At 41.4% G+C, this 18,615-nt stretch overlaps 3 protein-coding genes across 3 annotated transcripts in view; 2 read left to right on the top strand and 1 right to left on the bottom strand.

The window, feature by feature from the left end:
• The window catches only part of LOC117086876 (histone H3.1), a 44,175-nt gene extending 26,084 nt beyond the window's left edge, over positions 1-18,091 (top strand). The window contains exon 2 of the mRNA XM_033216481.1: positions 17,711-18,091. Coding sequence (XP_033072372.1) covers positions 17,711-18,050 — 340 coding nt within the window. The 3' untranslated portion in view covers positions 18,051-18,091. The remainder of the gene's footprint in view (positions 1-17,710) is intronic.
• LOC117086881 (histone H2B type 1-N) lies at positions 8,582-11,235 on the bottom strand. Its single transcript, XM_033216484.1, has one exon. It carries the CDS (start codon positions 10,334-10,336, stop codon positions 9,956-9,958), a length of 381 nt encoding a protein of 126 aa, XP_033072375.1. The 5' UTR covers positions 10,337-11,235; the 3' UTR covers positions 8,582-9,955.
• Positions 10,631-14,817, top strand: LOC117086875 (histone H2A type 1-H-like). The gene is made up of 2 exons (XM_033216479.1): positions 10,631-11,044; positions 14,635-14,817. Exons 1-2 carry the CDS (start codon positions 10,660-10,662, stop codon positions 14,676-14,678), a joined length of 429 nt encoding a protein of 142 aa, XP_033072370.1. The 5' UTR covers positions 10,631-10,659; the 3' UTR covers positions 14,679-14,817.
• Positions 18,092-18,615: the final 524 nt, after the last annotated feature.

Raw genomic sequence — 18,615 nt, 5'->3', positions numbered from 1 at the left:
GTTTTTTTGGTAATTAAAAAGACAGCTCTGGAAACTTCCATAGACTTACCTATTGTTATTGTTTTGATTTCATATCACTTTTAAAGATTGTGTACTTTGTTTTGTTTTTTTTTTTTTTTTGTTTTGTTTTGTTTTAAGTAACATGGTCCCGTTAGTCACCCAGGTTGGAATGCAGTGGGGCCATCCTAGCTCACTGCAGCCTTGAACTTCTGGGCTCAAGCTATCTTCCTACTCCAGCCTCCCAAGTAGCTGGGACTATACACATGAGGCACCTCCACCTCTCCTAGCTTCACTTTTAAAAGTTTTAAAATCTAATCTTTCTCTGGTTTTAGCTTGCTTAATACAAAATTCAGTTATGTTCTATAGGAAAAATTTCCTCTACTTTGGGATCTTGGCAGTGATCCGCCTAGCAATGGTGATGGGCAAAACAAAAGGCTTTTGATTTTGTTGAAATGTGTTTGATAGGCTATATTAAAGCCACAGCACAAAGAAACCTCGTAGAGCAAAGGAATAAAGAAATTATTGATGAAACTCTGAATCCTGGAAGGAAACACAAAGATCATCTTACTAAACCCTACCTTTATTTACATTTGAAGGAATGGAAACCAAGAAGTATTTGTGAAAAGCATGCTGTCACACCAGAACCCAGATCTCTGGGATTCCTGTCCAACGTGTGTGTGTGTGGTGTGTGTGTGTGTGAGAGAGAGAGAGAGAGAGAGAGAGAGAGAGAGAGAGAGAGAGTGTGTGTGTGTGTAGGAGAAAAAGCAGGAGGAGGGGAAGGAGAAAAGGAGAGAGAAAGCACAATTCTCTCATTCAGCATATATGTATTGAGTGCCTACTATATGTCAGGGATACACCAATAAATGATATGGATTGTAACACATATTTACTTTTGTAAATGAGCGATTCTATTATAAAAGATAAATATGCTTTTAGTTAGTAAAACGTAGGCAAAAACGCTTTAAGATGTTTTAAGTAGACATAACTAGTTAGTAAATAGAGAATATGTTGTTAAATATAGATATAAGGGATGGAAGGGTCAAAAGATACCTAATGTTCATGAGGCACAAAATATACAAAAGGAGCCACACATTCAGAATTCACAGATATATGAGATATCGAAGCACTGACTCATTATTCATGAGGCCTTGAGTCAGCCACACATTGGAGACACCATAAGTTCTCTACTTCAGAAACAAAAATAAAATCCATGGCTGTTCAACCAACTAATTGGTTGGGACCAGGCATATATATCTCTGTGTCTGTCCTACAGGTTGATTCAGCGATGTAAGAGAGCTCAGATATATGGAAATTGCTCACACTTGATTCAGATAGTATGGTTCTTCCAATTCACTTACACACTAAACTGTTAATTTGCTCTTCTTTTCCCCCTTGCTCTTTGCTATGTTTTTTAATGAAGCTGTGATTTAAGCATTTTTCTGCATAGTCTGCAAACCTATTTGTGCTGTGTCCTCTGGGAGAGCTTGCATGGGACTGTACTTGGAGCCTACCAGGGCATCAAGGTAATTTCTCACATGGTACCAATAAGGACCCTCTATCATAACAAAAATGTGGAAAAGTCACCTTTAGATGGCAAGTTGCAGGAAGTAAGGGGAAAATGATGGAGGTGTGTTCCAGTCAGAGGTAAAATAAAGTACAGGGGCTCACAGGGACACAATGCTCAGCAGTTTGAGGAACATCAAGGGGACCAGGGTGGCTAGAGTAGAGGAAACAAGTGAGACAGCCCTAGAAGACGAGGCCAAATACATCACTGGGGCCAGAGTATGCAAAACCTCATAAGGCAAGGTAAGGGCTTTGGAAGTTTCTAAGTCAAGGAGCAGGTGATCTGACCGAAAATTTTAGAAGGGTATCAGGATGCTGAGGGGAGCACAGACTGGAGAGGCACAGAGATAGGAGCAGGTACTACAGGTAGAAGCTATGCAATAACCAGAAGAGAGGAGGTGGGTACAGAGTAGGTCAGCACTGGCAATGGAAAGTAAAGGGCTCCCAGTATGGATTATTTATCCCTAGATTACTGCCAAAGAGGTCTTCTTTCCTAGTCTTATTACTCTGTTCAATTCTGACCAATTAAAATCTCCAAATGTCACTTCTTTTTCATCTTAAAAGCACTTTTCTTTTTTTTTTTTTTTTTTTTTTTGTGACGAGTCTCGCTCTGTCACCCAGGCTGGATTGCAGTGGCGCAATCTCAGCTCACTGCAAGTTCCGCCACCCAGGTTCATGCCATTCTCCTGCCTTAGCATCCCGAGTAGCTGGGACTACAGGCCCGCCTCCACGCCCGGCTAATTTTTTTTGTATTTTCAGTAGAGACGGGGTTTCACTGTGTTAGCCAGGATGGTCTTGATCTGCTGACCTCGTGATCCGCCCGCCTCGACCTCCCAAAGTGCTGGGATTACAGGCGTAAGCCACGGTGCCTGGCAAAAACACTTTTCAAAACAGTGCTTTCCTTTCCACACAAACAAATCTAAACTAATCAGCCTGGGCATTGTGTTTCTTGAGCCCTGGTGCCTGTTTTGTTGAAGAATTTGCCCATTCTGTCCCATCTCTCTGACTTAGGACACACCACACTAAATCCTGATATATCAATTATATATATCATTAAGGCTTCTTTAGTTGTCGTCTATTATGATGTATGTCCTTTAGGACAATGACCATGTTCTTTTGTACTGACTGTTTCTCCAAGGGCACATTCAATGATAATCAATGGGGAGGATTTCCAAGTTAATGACCCTTTGCCATCACAGGTTGTCCACCTCTTCTTAGCATTAAGACCCTCTGCTTATGCACATGCCCACAGCTCTAGAGGGGAAGAAAAGAAGTTTAGAAATACCCAACCAGGCACACGGACAAATTGACCTACATAGGCCTTCCTCCATGCCTCCTCTTCCCCCAAACCCACATTTATTTTCATTCCTTTCCTTCTAGTCTGGCACAACATGTCAGTAAAAAGGACACAAGACCAGAAAGCAAATTCTGAGATTTGGAGAATCTGTCTCAGAATAAGCAGTTGCAATATGCCTTATCTTTCCCAGAACATGTTCTTGCTCCACGTCCAGCAATGAAGTTCCAAGAAGGGGAATTCGTCAACATCTCTCTGACTGATTTAACACAGTGAAGACATATCTGTTTAAGAAGTATTGCTGGTGGCCAGATGAGAGAAGCTATTGAGACATCTGCAGTGAGGTACCTGTTGCAAAGCCCTACCTAGAAAGGGGCTGTGGGGAACTCATTGTTTGTTTGGGATCAGCATAGTTCTATATTACATTTTTAGAACAGTTGAGTTTCCATGTGTTCTTAAGGTCTAGGATGTATACAGGAGCTCTGGTATCACAGTGGACCCCACAGAAGTGGCCAACTACTTACATTTCAATTATCTTTCTCTGCTTTTTTGTTTATCAGGCTAAAGCTGAATGATAATCTGATGGCTGCTGCCTTAGTTCAAAGCCAATGGAGCGCTATACCTACAGAAGCAGAATTTTAATAAACTGGCCTGAGCAATAGCAAATGAGGAGGACTTCCGAGTTGATGACCCTTTGCCATCACAGGCTGTCCACCTCTTCTCAGTAATAAGACCCTCTGCCTATTCACATGTCCACAGGTAACCTCTAGAGGGAAGAAAAGAAGTTTAGAGATACCCAACCAGGCGCATGGACAAATTGGCCTACCTAGGGCAGATGCCTCAAGTATTTTTCTTCTGCAACGGATTTATCAGCACTGCAGACTATTTCTGGGGGACATTCTGGCTTTATTAGAAGCCCTCCAGCCACTCTCAGCTTTGACATGTCCTCTATGTAGTTTCTGCAATGAAAGTAATTAATGTAATTGTTCTCATAGAAGAGTGATGGTTCTTAGGGAGCATTCTGGAAATTAAATAAATTGGGTTTTTGTTGTTGTTGTTGTCCTGGTGATTGGGAGAGGGCACAGTACTGACATTTAGGGAAATTTAGGGAAGGACCAGGGATGCTAGATATCCTGTGAAGAAGTCTCAACTCATGCATGACTTCCACGTATCTCAAAATCAATCTGAAGGTGAAAAACCTGATTATTTGAGGCTAAAACAGAATTCCTTTTACACATAAGCATGCAATGTTTGTGTGTGTGCATAATTTAATGTGCACTGAATTTTCCAAGAATGCAATCACTTTACAAATTAAGAGAAGACTATATTTTGTTGTATTCAAATGTCACTCAGCATTATTGGTCTTTTCAAAAAGAAAAAATCACATTGCTGAGAGTAATGTCCCTTGTGGTATTTGAGTTACCTAAGTCAGTTGGTTTGGTCCTTGTTGCATTCGGGATAGTTCCATACAGAGCTAAAACATCCAACTACTTCATTTTGTTTTCTAGTATAGGGCCCAAGCATTTATAGGTTGAAAGTACCATCTTTATTATTAAAATACCATCCCTTATTTAGCTTTTATATCATATTAAGCTGCTTTAGCAATTTTTGAAAAATTAAGTTAAATAGTATTACCTAATAATTTAATTTCAGGCTGTAAAAAGGATCATAAAAATATTAGACATACAAAGGGAGCCTAGGCCTGACAGGTGTGAGAACCACTGCTTTTTATAAATTCTCATTTGTAAGCCCTGTTTAATGAGCTACACAAGCACCAACCTCACAGAAGGTCAATAAATACAGGTCACAACCCTCACTCCTACTCCATATGGTTGCACTAGGACCTGACTATATGATTTCAAAGCCTGAGTTGCTGCTCTTGTGCCTTGGGATTTTAAGGCTCTTCCCAAATTAATACACTTAGAATCCCAGTGTTTTCTTATAGTGTTTCTTAATTTCTCCATCAAAAATAATTCCTTTTCTCTAGTATAACTAAAGAACTATGACTGAGGCACTTTTATTTTTCCTTATATCAGTGGGAATTCTTACTGTCAGGGGATGAAGTTATTTGTTCTCACAGTCTATCCCCATTGTTCTTTGCATTTTCTGACCCTCAATAAAACCTTAAGTTTCATCACTCACATTTACCAACCCCCTAGAGATACTTGTATGCGTGTTCAACTCTGGAAATTAATAGAAAAAAAATTTTTTTTCTTCTGAGATGCAATCTTGCTCTGTCACCCAGGCTGGAGTGCAGTGGCACAATCTTGGCTCATTGTAACATCTGCCTTCTGGGTTCAAGCGATTCTCCTGCCTCAGCCTCCCGAGTGGCTGGGATTACAGGTGCACGCCACCATGCCTGGCTAATTTTTGTATTTTTCATAGAGATGGGGTTTCACCATGTTGGCCAGGCTGGTCTTGAACTCCTGACCTCAGGTGATCCACCCACCTCAGCCTCCCACAGTGCTGGAATTACAGGCATGAGCCACCGCACCTGGACAGACATTTTTATCATTATTCAAGTGTGGAAAAATTTTCTCCTGTTTTTTAGTACCACGCATCTGCTTTACCTCATGCAGTCTCCTAATCTTTATGATTTGGTGACAGTATCAGAAAAGGAGAGGCTCTGAAATACAAGTTAAAAGGAATTGGGAAATGAATAAATTGACCATCTGCAGAAGTAACATATATTTGAGATAGTTTGGAAATGGATGGATGATGAAATTCACACAATGTTTTTCTACATCAAGTAACAGGAAATGGACCTCAGATAAGTTGTGATCACATTAATTTAACATGCCCTTTATCAGGCAATGTTTGCTGTAATGAAATAAACAAACAAAAAAACAAAAACAAAATAAAACAAAACAAAATAAAAAAGGAGCATGTCCAATACTATGTCATAACTGAAGAATGGTAGACTGCATGAAATCTAGAAATGAGTGAAAAAGAATTAGGCTTTGTTAGTATGTTTCTTGCAATCTCCATGGAAGAGAGTGCTCTGTTTCCAATGAGGAAAATATAAATTTTTCTAGTCTGGCCAAAGACCATTTATTCAGGTAAATAAGTTGTTTTTTCAAGACATAGCTGTAAAAAAAGAAAAAAAAAAAGTCCTTTAGGACCAGATTCTCTCTTATAATTCTATGTTCCAATCTGTTCCTTTTTGCCCTATAAATTGTTTTCAGGAAAATATATATATATACACACACACACAAAAAGTTATATGGGGCAAAACATGAATCATGTGCTTTCTTGCAGCTACCATATAAAAGTTCCAGCGTAAAGCACTAACGTGACATGCTGGTTACGATTAGCTCTAATCAATTCTCCAGGGCTGATTAGCAATCTCATAAATTAATCAAGATTGTTTCAGCAACAGAGGGTACCATGCTTGGCTACGAGGTGCAAATAACTTAAAAGATCTATCTTTGAGTCCTTATTTCTCTTTCTCTGTTTTAGAAATTTTAACCTTCTTAATAACTGAGAGTAATGGGCCTGATATGTGAACTTTATAAAGAAGTGTTCGATTTTTTTCTTAATGCTTCTCTCCATTCTCCACACAGATTTTAGCCACCCCACATACAATATTCTTCTCGACATCTTCTTCCCTGCTGACAATTCCAAGTTATTCAAGTAGTCCCTGATGGCCCAAACTTACATATAGACATATACATGCAGAAATATAGACATCTATCTATATTCTCTGTATGTTTAATAAGGAGTCACTTCACTATTCTTTATTCTGGCCTGGAGAATGTGTTTAGGTAACTTAATCTTTCTAAATCCCCTTCTCACTTTCTCTTCTGGATTTTAACTACAGATTTCTCCATTCCATAAAACAAACCAACAACAGAATTTCCTGCTGATTATCTGTATTAATGGAGAGGCTCAATGGCACCTGTGCTATGAAAAGTTGTGATGAAAAAACTCAAATGTATGATGAATTTACTGTCCTCAAGTATTTTGGTGTGAAATGGTGGGAGGAGAGAAGATACATAAATGAAAAGAGTATAATCTCTGTTCTAACAGAGAGAGGAGTATACACACATACACATACATAACATATATACAAAATACACATATACATACACACACACAGCCTCCAGAGAGATGTTACAAAGATTTTGTGGGAAGTTAAGTAGAGATTTATAAGAGCTTAGAGGAGCTGAAGGAAGACAGAGCTCAGCTAGGTTCTAATAGAGAGGGCTTCAGAGAGTGAGACTTGTGTGAACTTTGGAGGATAAGTTAGGATTTAGATAGAGAAGCAGAGAGAAAGAACATTTAATTAAATGGATTTCATGAAGTCTGAATTGTATCAATTCTGTGCCAAACGCAGATTCAATACATCAGATAATGTGAAGAAATCAACTGTAATGAAGTACCATCAGGGTCCTCCAAGCACTTCCTAGGAATCAGGATTTTTGGTCTAGGGTCTTTAGTCTACAGATTGAGAAGCAAGGGTACCTGGAGATTGGTTGCTGACTCTTAATTTTAGCCAAAATCTTGAGCTTTCAGAAACCATCCACCTTCTTAATGTCCTCCGTGAGTCTTCTTTTTCTCCTCCTTAAGAGAGGAGGAGGAATGAACAATATTTAGAAAATGAATAATATTTATGGAAACACTATTAGGTTTGAGTTTCTCATCTATAAATTTTCCTTTATGACAAACTATGTGATGCTTGTAACTTGTTTTTACACTGGGAGTTTTTTCCTATTATATTTTCCAGTATAGTATTTGATACATAAATTTAATATATGTAACATATATTTAAAGTGTAAATCAGGCTGGGCATAGTGGCTCATGCCTGTAATCCCAGCACTTTGGGAGGCCAAGACGGGCGGATCATGAGGTCAGGAGTTCGAGACCAGTGAAACCATCATGGTAAAACCCCATCTCTACTAAAGATACAAAAAATCAGCTGGGCATGGTGGCCGGCTCCTGTAAACCCAGCTACTAGGGAGGCTGAGGCAGGAGAATCGCTTAAACCCGGGAGGTGAGGGTTGTAGAGAGCCGAGATCGTGCCATTGCACTCCAGCCTGGGTGACACGGTGAGACACTATCTAAATATATATATATATATACACACACACATATATATATAAAAAGTTTAAATCAAATTATATCAAAACCCATGATAAAACATCTAACCCCAAACTGGAATATTGGCAACAACTTGTATTTACCTCTGTGTGTTTCCCTATCCCATGTCTTGTCTTTATCACTAAGATAGCCACTGTCAAGTATTTTTAAAACTCTCTCTTAAAAGTTTTCATTATCACACACTTATGTATACTTATTCTGTATAAGTGCTTCTATATATACTTCAACAATGTATAATTTGGTTTTATGTTCATTTTACTGTTTTTTTGTTTTGTTTTGTTTTTTAAGAGATAGGGTCTCACCATGTTGTCCAGGCTGGTCTCAAACTCGTGAGCTTAAGCAATCCTCCCACCTCAGCATTCCCAAAGTGCTAGGATTACAGGCGTGAGGACCGTGCCCAGCCATGGTTTTACTTTTGAGTTTTAAAAAATGTTATTATATATGAACCTTCTGAGACTTATGTTTCTAAAATTCAACCAGGTACTACTGTGTGTACCTCAATAAATGCATTATTTGGACCATGAACATGTAGTTCTCTCTAATATTTTTATCTATTAAAAATAGTATATTTTCCATTCTCATATGTCTCCTGTTGCATGTGTGCAAAATATTCTCTCATGTAAACATCTAGGAGTCAAACAGTTGGGTCACTGGAGTACACTTACTGGATAAAAAATACTATCAAAAACCTTCAGCAAATACAATTCGATGTGGAAGAGTTCCCACACTGATTCTTGGCAAAGACCAAAATACTTTTAAATATGCCACTCCTAAGTGTTTAAAATGAAGACACTCATTCTGATTTCCTCAGTTGGGGGTGGGGGAAAACAATGGAGAAGAGCCCTTCTCCTCCTCTATTTTTTTTCTTTTAAAATTTATTCCAATTAATAGAGATACAGTAAATGCAAGTGACACAGATAAGAAAACATGGAGCAGATCCTAACAGAAAAGGTAGGGAATAGAAACTATGTTCATAAACATGAATTCCACACAAGAGAAATATGGGAATGAGTAAAACGGCAAGAATCCTCCAAAAAACCCGCACTGCCAAGAATTTTCCCAATTAGAACACTCACCAGAGAAAACAGTGGTCAAGTTTCAAACTGCCCGCGCAGCGTCGGGATTGGCCATCGACATCAACTCGGCCCGATTGACCTGTACGATGCTGTAAACTGGGTTCAAACTTTTTTCTGCTGCCTTTCTATCTTAATATTTAGCAAACCCAAACTGGAAACAAGGGAGGAGAAACAGCACCACTCTCAAAATAAACAAGTTTAACTCGATTTGTACGTTTCTGTGTGTGCCAACTGCTTCATTACTAAAGTATACATGAAGTTTAGGGACAGAGCGCCGTAAACACTATGGATATTTTACCAGTTGACACTTAAATATTATATTTTATTTGGGGTCAACAGGAATTGAATTTTCCCTTTACTAGGTTTGTTTGATGATAAACCTGATCCTTCTTCAGATAAAGCATTGTCTCAAGCGTTGTTGCAACATGCAGTACACTGCAGTGCTAATTAATTTCTTTTTTCTTTCTTTTTTGAGACAGAGTTTCGCTCTTATTGCCCACGCTGGAGTGCAATGGCCCGATCTCAGCTCACTGCAACCTCCGTCTCCCGGGTTCAAGCCATTCTCCTGCCTCAGCTTCCCGAGTAGCTGGGATTACAGGCGTCCGCCACCACGCCCAGCTAATTTTTTTGTATTTTTAGTAGATACGGGGGTTTCACCATGTTGGCCAGGCTCGTCTTGAACTCCTAACTTCACGTGATCCACCCGCCTCGGCTCCCCAGAGTGCTGGGACTAGAGGCTTGAGCCAAAATTAGTTTCTAACAAGGATAAAGTAAGGAATCTTGTAAATCTTCTTTGTAACAATTAAGAAATATCTGCTGTAAGAAAAGTGAGTGCCAGCTCTCTTTGGGAAGACTGAGTGGCTCTGAAAAGAGCCTTTGGGGTGTGGGCCGAGACTGACCGAACGTTCCGCGGTGGGCGGGCTCACTTGGAGCTGGTGTACTTGGTGACGGCCTTGGTGCCCTCCGACACCGCGTGCTTGGCCAGCTCCCCGGGGAGCAGCAGGCGCACAGCCGTCTGGATCTCCCTGGAGGTGATGGTCGAGCGTTTGTTGTAATGCGCCAGGCGGGAAGCCTCACCCGCGATGCGCTCGAAGATATCATTGACGAAGGAGTTCATGATTCCCATGGCCTTGGACGAGATGCCGGTGTCGGGGTGGACCTGCTTCAGAACCTTGTACACGTACACGGAGTAGCTCTCCTTGCGGCTGCGCTTGCGCTTCTTGCCGTCCTTCTTCTGGGCCTTTGTCACCGCCTTCTTGGAGCCTTTCTTCGGGGCGGGAGCGGACTTTGAGGGTTCAGGCATGTCTGGTAGTAACTGCCGGAAAATTGGAGAAAAAACGAGAAGAAAGTCGGTAGCACTGTCTACCTACCGCTTATTCCCTGCTTCTTAACGCAAATGGGGCAGACAATGAAGGTGTGCGTTTAACTAGTGGTGAGTCCTGGAAACGTGTATTAACTTTGTCCAATCAAAATAAGTGTTTTTCAAAACCGCAATCCCATTGGTTAAAGCGAAACTGTAATGTTAGCCAATAGCATAGCTTAGTTTTCGTGCCCGTATTGACGATAAGTAGCCGAGCCTTAGTGTTGGGTCAGTCTCAGGCACATTGCTGACTGAGTGTTTTTGCCATGTCGGGACGTGGCAAGCAGGGCGGCAAAGCTCGAGCCAAAGCTAAGACCCGCTCTTCTAGGGCGGGTCTTCAGTTCCCCGTGGGCCGAGTGCACCGACTGCTCCGCAAGGGCAACTATGCCGAGCGGGTCGGTGCCGGCGCGCCTGTGTACCTGGCGGCGGTGCTGGAGTACCTGACCGCTGAGATCCTGGAGTTGGCTGGGAACGCGGCCCGCGACAACAAGAAGACCCGCATCATCCCGCGCCACCTGCAGCTGGCCATCCGCAACGACGAGGAGCTCAACAAGCTGCTTGGTAAAGTGACCATCGCCCAGGGTGGTGTTCTGCCCAACATCCAGGCCGTGCTGCTGCCTAAGAAAACTGAGAGCCACCACAAGGCCAAGGGCAAGTAGTGGGTCTGGAGTACTGCATTACTCATACCTCGGTCCAAACCAAAAAGGTTCTTTTCAGAGCCACCTACTTTTTCACCAAGTAGAGCTGTGTTCCACAGTTTTATCCGATGTCGAGTCATCTTGCAATGGCACTGGAATGCTGTATAGAGATGAAGCAAAACCAAAGGGCTTTTACACCACATTGTTTTGAGATAGAAAGTAGATATTGAAATATTCAGGGCACATCAAGAAATTTAGGCGCGGCAGCTCGCGCCTGCAACACAGCTGAAAACAATAGGAAAAGCGAGGCAAGAGGATAACAAAGGGAGTTGAAAGTTGGTTAGAGGGCTGAATAAGTAAAAGCAAAGGGCAGAACTAAGGTGGACGGGCGGGTGAACAAGAAGCGAGATAACAAGCAGTGAACCTTTTGCAGCCGAAACAAAGGTGAAATAATGTGAGCAAGGACCTCGTGGCCGGCAAGATCTGGAACAAACCAGTAAAAGGCAGCTCTTCAGAGATGGGCATGCGTATTAGGGAGGAAAAAAGTATCCTTAACAAAAGCCCATATGATAATCAGCTACTTAAGGTTCTTGCATATGGGCTACATATCTTGCATGTATTTAAGATTATGAGATAGAGGTGATGCACAAGCCACAGAAGCCAAAGTAACTAAGCAACAAACCTATCAATAAAAGGGCAGATACTGGCTATAGATTAGGCGGCACTGGGAAGAGAAAAACGCGCACACATAAAAAAGACGTAAACTGCAACAAGCTGATGTAATACTCTGCTTAATAAACTTTTGCTGCTTTGCTTTGCTATGTGTGTGTGTGTCGACTAGTTTGCTCCCGGCACCAAGAGCCTGGAACTGCTTGGCACCATCCGGTAACACAACCACTTTGGGAAGCCGAGGCGGAAGGACAGCTAGAGCCTTGATGTTCGAAGTCAGCCTGATCTTTACAAAAGTAAAATAACTGACTGTGCCTGGTGTCTCAAAGCCTGTAGTCCTAGCTACTCGGGAGGCTGAGACCAGGAGGATCACCTGAGCCCAGGAGTTCGAGGCTGCAATGAGCTATGATTGCACCACTGCAGTCCAGCTTGTGTGACAGAGCAAGAGTGTTTCAAATGAACCTAGTGTCAGATACTTACTTTCTGTATTACAGAGGACTGAAAGCTAGCTAAATAATAGTTTTCAGTGTACCTGGGTTCCAGAGATAAAATTGGTAAACTAACCTTTGCTCCTTGCTTGGGCTTTTAGTTTATACTTCATAAGACCATGGAAGCAGAATTTGGGTATCTGACCCTTCTGCAGAATTTAGGACCCCATGTGCGTTTGGCCTACCTATTCGAGTTCAATTGAATCTTTCTGAGCACCTATGGTGTGCCAGGCACCCTCCTAAATGGGAATACAATATTAATCCAGATACATAACGTCTATATCCAAAAGGAGTTTCAAATTGACTTGGGCAAAGAATACATGTCATAATGGACTGTTTATGTAAATAATGGGAAAGAGCTGGGGTTAGGGTGTGAGATTACGTTAGAACATGTTACTTAAAAACAGTATGAATGATGGACGTTGTAAGTCAGGTTTTTTATTATATCATGGTCATATAGTCCTGTTCCTGTCAGTTTTTCCTGCTTCCTTTCTCTCATCAAGATCACTCCCTTCCTCCTCAGATCACCAAGTCCTCCTAGCTAGAGAGGCCTTCTATTCCTCTCCACCTAAACTTATATAAGCTACTGTGTTCCTCATAAAGACATGTTAATGAAAACGAATTTCTACAGGATCTCTAGTCCAATGAAATACATTAATTTTTGAGTCTCTGCACACATTTTTATTTCCTAGATTTAAGTCTTAATTGCAATCGCATACAACTAATATTTCTTGGAATAAAACAGCAAACACAACTGTCATAAATATTACTTTTTAAAAAAAAGTTATGATTATTTGATGTTGAGGACTCCATCCTGACTTCAATGAATTAATTCATTCGTTCCCTTTTAAAATGTCATCTGCGTTATTTGTGTGTATAAATTTTCAATAATTGTTTCTGTTACAACCATCAATATAAAGTAAATGATACAGCTCCATAGAAGGCCTGTAAGATTTTTGAAATTAAAATAAGTTTTTTTTTTTTTTTTTTTTTTGAGACGGAGTCTGGCTCTGCCGCCCAGGCTGGAGTGCAGTGGCCGGATCTCAGCTCACTGCAAGCTCCGCCTCCCGGGTTCACGCCATTCTCCTGCCTCAGCCTCCCGAGTAGCTGGGACTACAGGCGCCCGCCACCTCGCCCGGCTAATTTTTTTGTATTTTTTAGTAGAGACGGGGTTTCACCGTGTTAGCCAGGATGGTCTCGATCTCCTGACCTCGTGATCCGCCCGTCTCGGCCTCCCAAAGTGCTGGGATTACAGGCTTGAGCCACCGCGCCCGGCCTAAAATAAGTTTTTAAATAAAATATGCTGTCATGATCATTGAAGTTGATGATAAAATTATTCTATTGTTTCTATTTCTCCCAAGAACCACCATCTAATCATGAAAGCTAGCTAAGTAATAATTTTCAGAGTTCCTGAGTTCCAGAAGTAAAATTCTTTAAGCTAAACAGCTTGTAAAGTAACTTTTGCTTTATAATTATTATAATTTTTGGTGTTATTTATCCTAACTCAATGTACTCATAATCAAAACACTGACAAATGCAAACTTATGTATCAAGTAAAATAAAATATACAAGTGTGATATATCATTGTTTATAATTCTACATACACATGTAAAGAAAAATGGAGGAGCTGTTAAATGTGTAGCTTCAAAGTAAGTAAACTAGAGGAGGCAACCTAAAGACCAGAGGGATCCAAGGGGCAAAGAGCAATTAGGAAGATTTATAGTGCCTTATCACTTTATGGTATCATATCATCTGTGAAATATTGAATTAAATTAATGTCCTTACTGATTTGGTGCCCTCTGAAGGTTCGTTGAAAAATCGGACATGAGGCAGATTAATAGAAAAAAAAGACAAATTTACAATGTGCATGGGGAGAATCAGAGTGATTGCTCACCCCAGAATGTGGTTCAGAAGTTTATACACCATCCTAGAAAAACAGTTTGAGGGAGGGAGAAGAGGAATTCATTTGAGAGGATTACTAGGAAGAATGAATGGATCAGGGAAAAGAAATTAAATTTCTACCTTATCTTGTGAAATGAGCTCTTCAGGTGTGATGACATTCATCTTACAGGGATTCATTTTTGGTGAGTCTGGATAATAGGCAGATAAAGGTTGGGGAGGTGGAGAAGGTCTAAGAGACTTTGAGGCTTCTGCAGTTCAGCTTGTCACCATGCCGTAGTTTGGGGTATTGGTTTCTGAGCCCCGACATTGATAATATGCACTAAAAATAAATATTTATTATTTAAATTAACTACTTAATGCGTTATACATAATTAGATTAATTTATGATGTATTAACATATTTAAAGTATAATATAAACATAAAATATTTGTAAATTAGTTATAAAGAAAAAATTACTTATATTAAATAGAGGTTGGCTTTCTGCTTGATATTTTATGTACATTATCTCCATTGTTGTTTTTTATTAATTTTTTTTTTTTTTTAGATAAAGGTCTTGTGGTGTTGCCCAGGCTGATCTGTGACTCCTGAGCTTGCACAATCATCCCACTCCTGGACTCATGCAATCCTCCCACCTCAGCCTCCAGAGTAGCTGGGACTACAGGCAGGTCACTGAGCCTGGCCTCTATTAATTCTTACAGTAACTCAAAGAGGTAGATACTGGAGGGGCTAAGGGATGTTTCACAGATAACCAACTGACAAAAGGCAGGATAATGGGAGAAATTTAATAATGTGCACGAGGGAGAATTACAAAGTGATTACCCCAGTCCTCAAAGGGGTACAGGTTCTGTAACTTTTTTCATAGGGGAAGGAGGAGATGGGAAAGGTAGATAATTCCTTTGAGGGACAATAAAAGATTGTTATGGAGAATAAATGGACCACAGAAAGAAATTAGCTTGTAAATAATTGTTTTCGTAATTTATGTATTTATTTTGAGATGGAGTCTTACTCCATCACCCAGGCTGGAGTGCAGTGGCATAGTCTCCACTCACTGCAACCTCCACCTCTGGGATTCAAGTGATCCTCCTACCTCAGCCTCCCTAGTAGCTGCGAACACAGGTGGGCACCACTATACCTGGCTAATTATTATTTTTTTTAGACAGAGTTTCACTCTTGTTACTCAGGCTGGAGTGCAATAGTGCAATCTTGGCTCACTGCAACCTCCGCCTTCCAGGTTCAAGTGATTCTCCTGCCTCAGCCTCCCAAGTAGCTGGGATTACAGGCATGCACCACCACCTGGCTAATTTTTTGTAACTTTTCTAGAGACGGGGATTCACCATGTTGGCCAGGCTGGTTTTGAACTCCTGAGCTCAAGGGATCCACCTGCCTTGACCTCCTACAGTGCTGGGGTTATGGGGAGGAGCCACGGCATCTAGTATGTCTTGGTAATTTAAATGAGACTGAGAAGAAGGCATTATCTTGAAAAACCCATATTCAGTCTTCTTTTCTGCAATAATGAGATAACTAGGGAGGGGGATAGAAGGCAATTCTGTTTCTTTTGTTAAGAAATTTTCTTGGTCCGATTAGGACATGTCAGAGTTCCTTTGCATGTATAGGAAAGAGAAACAAGACAAGGTTAGAGGAGCTTTGATTCTGAAGCTTAATTCTGAGGCCTTTCAGTGTTCAAAAGCGCTCAGCATGCCCAAGAACCACATTTTGGGGAATCATTCTGCACCCCAACAGTGTCGTCAGTATCCTGATCTAACTTTGTAGATGAGCAAAGATTTAAAGAGAATAAACAAGTCACCTCGTGTCTGATCCGTAACAAGTCAGCTCGAGTCTGATAGGTAAACATTTAATCTAAAACCAAAGTTTTCTAATTCCAGAGTTTCAGCTCTTAACTACTTTGTAAACAAAGAATTGAATACTAAGAGATTATATTAGAATAGTTATAGGAGTTTTATAATTTTCATAGGGGTTAAAATAATTTCAGAGTGGCGGGGTGCAGTGACCTCACACCTGTAATCCCAGCACTTTGGGAGGCCAAGGTATGTGGATCATGAGATCAGGAGTTCAAGACTAGCCTGACCAACATGGTGAAACCCTGTCTCCACTAAAGATACAAATAAATTAGCCGGGCATAGTGGTGAGTGCCTGTAATCCCAGCTACTCAGGAGACTGAGGTGGGAGAATCGCTTGAACCCGGGAGGTGGAGGTTGCAGTGAGCCGAGATTGGGCCATTGCACTCCAGCCTGAGTGAAAGGACAAGACTCTGTTACAAAAAAAAAAAAAAAAAATTTCAGAGTATAACCCTGTATTTACTAATAAGAAAGAAAATTAAATATACGGAAACAACGTTGTTCCATAATGGTTGATAACAAATCTTTAATTGGGTCATGTAAAAGTGTCTTTTTAAAAACCTACAGGCGTCCAAGCGCGGTGGCTCATGCCTGTAATCCCAACACTTTCGGAGGCTGAGGCAGGCGGATCACAATGTCAAGAGATCAAGACCATCCTGTCCAACATGGTGAAACCTGGTCTCTACTAAAAATACAAAAAATTAGCTGGGCGTGGTGGTGCATGCCTGTGCCGCGCTACTCGGGAGGTCGAGGCATGAGAATTGCTTGAACCTGGGAGGCGGAAGTTGCAGTGAACCGAGATCGCGCCACTGCTCTCAAGCCTGACGACAGAGCGAGACTCCATCTCCCTCCCCCCCAAAAAAAACGCCCGCCCCACACACAAAACCTACAAACACCAATTTTCTAGTTATAAGAACTTGTTTTAAGGATATTAATTCTATTCCAAATAAGTCCTAACGCTAACGCAATTATTATCAAAATCTCGAAGAGATTTTTATTCAAACTTCACAAAAGGTCTCCAAAGTTGCCCAGAAACCTTGGTGAAACAGATTAGGAAATTTGGAAAGGAAATAATGAGGAGACCGGCAGTACCAAATCAAGGGACCTCTAATTAAATTTTAAATATTAATGTAATAAAAATTTAAAGTTTGGTGTAATCATACAAATTTCAATATTGGTCCCAAGCATAGAGAAAAAATAAATTTATTTTGAATGTTGAAAACATTATTCTCAAAATACAGCGGATTAAAAAATTGCTGGGGAACTGATTAAAACTGTATTGATAATTCCTAAGAAAGATAGACACTATTTTATCTCTTTAATAGAAATTGATTAAACTATAATCAATATAAGGAGGTTACAAAACGCCATATACAACATTGTATACATTTTCTTGGAAAAATATGTGCAACTACTTTGCAAAATACGTTATTAACTAGCACTTGTGATCTCTGTGTGATGGGATAACAGGTTGTACTTTCTTCATTTCTTGTCCTTTCTTGTATTGCCCACAGCATTGATGTATATCTTCTGCGTTCAAAAGCAATTTTTTTAAAGCCTTATAACGTGGTAACAAAATACTTTGCACATTACAAAATTCAGAACACGGAAACAAGAAGCTCGCCTTTTTTCCCTATTTCGGTTTGGCCCTTTCGATTCCCCTCCCCCACCGGGGCGGGACTTCCCGCCGACTTCTTTCAGGTTCTCAGTTCGGTCCGCCAACTGTCGTATAAAGGCGCTGCCTCAGGCCAGAGTCCTCACAAGGCGTTGTGTGCGACTCGTCTTGCTCATCATGTCCGGCCGCGGCAAAGGAGGGAAGGGGCTCGGCAAAGGCGGCGCCAAGAGGCACCGCAAGGTGCTCCGAGACAACATCCAGGGCATCACCAAGCCGGCCATTCGCCGCCTAGCGCGCCGTGGCGGAGTCAAGCGCATCTCCGGCCTCATCTACGAGGAGACCCGCGGGGTGCTCAAGGTTTTCTTGGAGAACGTGATCCGGGACGCCGTCACCTACACCGAGCACGCCAAGCGCAAGACGGTCACCGCCATGGATGTGGTTTACGCGCTGAAGCGCCAGGGTCGCACCCTCTACGGTTTCGGCGGTTAAGCTTCCTAGTCTATCAATAAAAGGCCCTTTTCAGGGCCCCCACTTTCTCATCTGAGGAGCCGTGATGCATTGTTTGCCCGGATTCTCTTTACTGTTTGTCCGTACCTGCTGAGTTTGCCCTATCGGAGCGTGCGTCCCTCCCTAGTCGCTGTAAGTAGGTATCGGTCACTTCAATCGCTCTCCAGTACCAGTAAATGCAACACAACACAGCTTCTTTCAGGTATTCCAGGGCTTACTGACATGGGGTGTCGCGCAGACCGTAGTGCAGTGTCATGGCTCACTGTAGCCTCCCGATTAGCTGGAACCTCGCTCTCGCCACCACGCAACGCTAATTGTTTTTCCGAAGACCGGGTCTGCGTATGTTTCCCAGACTAGTTTCGATATCCTGGCCTCAGATAATCCTTTCGCCTATACCTAGTGTTGGCATTACAGGAGTGAGCCACCACACATGGCCACGATACTCTTGTTGAGGTTTTAAAGTTAGTTATATTTAAGTGCCAATTTTCGCAGTATAGCTGGGGAGGAAAGTCAAGCAGTTGTTACATGTTTCTGGCACTGTAAACCC

The sequence above is a fragment of the Trachypithecus francoisi genome, unplaced genomic scaffold, assembly GCF_009764315.1.
Source record: "Trachypithecus francoisi isolate TF-2019V2 unplaced genomic scaffold, Tfra_2.0 Lachesis_group10, whole genome shotgun sequence".
Taxonomy (NCBI): Eukaryota; Metazoa; Chordata; class Mammalia; order Primates; family Cercopithecidae; genus Trachypithecus; species Trachypithecus francoisi.
The sequence above is the reverse complement of the archived record's forward strand: the minus strand, read 5'-3'. Positions and strand labels throughout refer to the sequence as shown.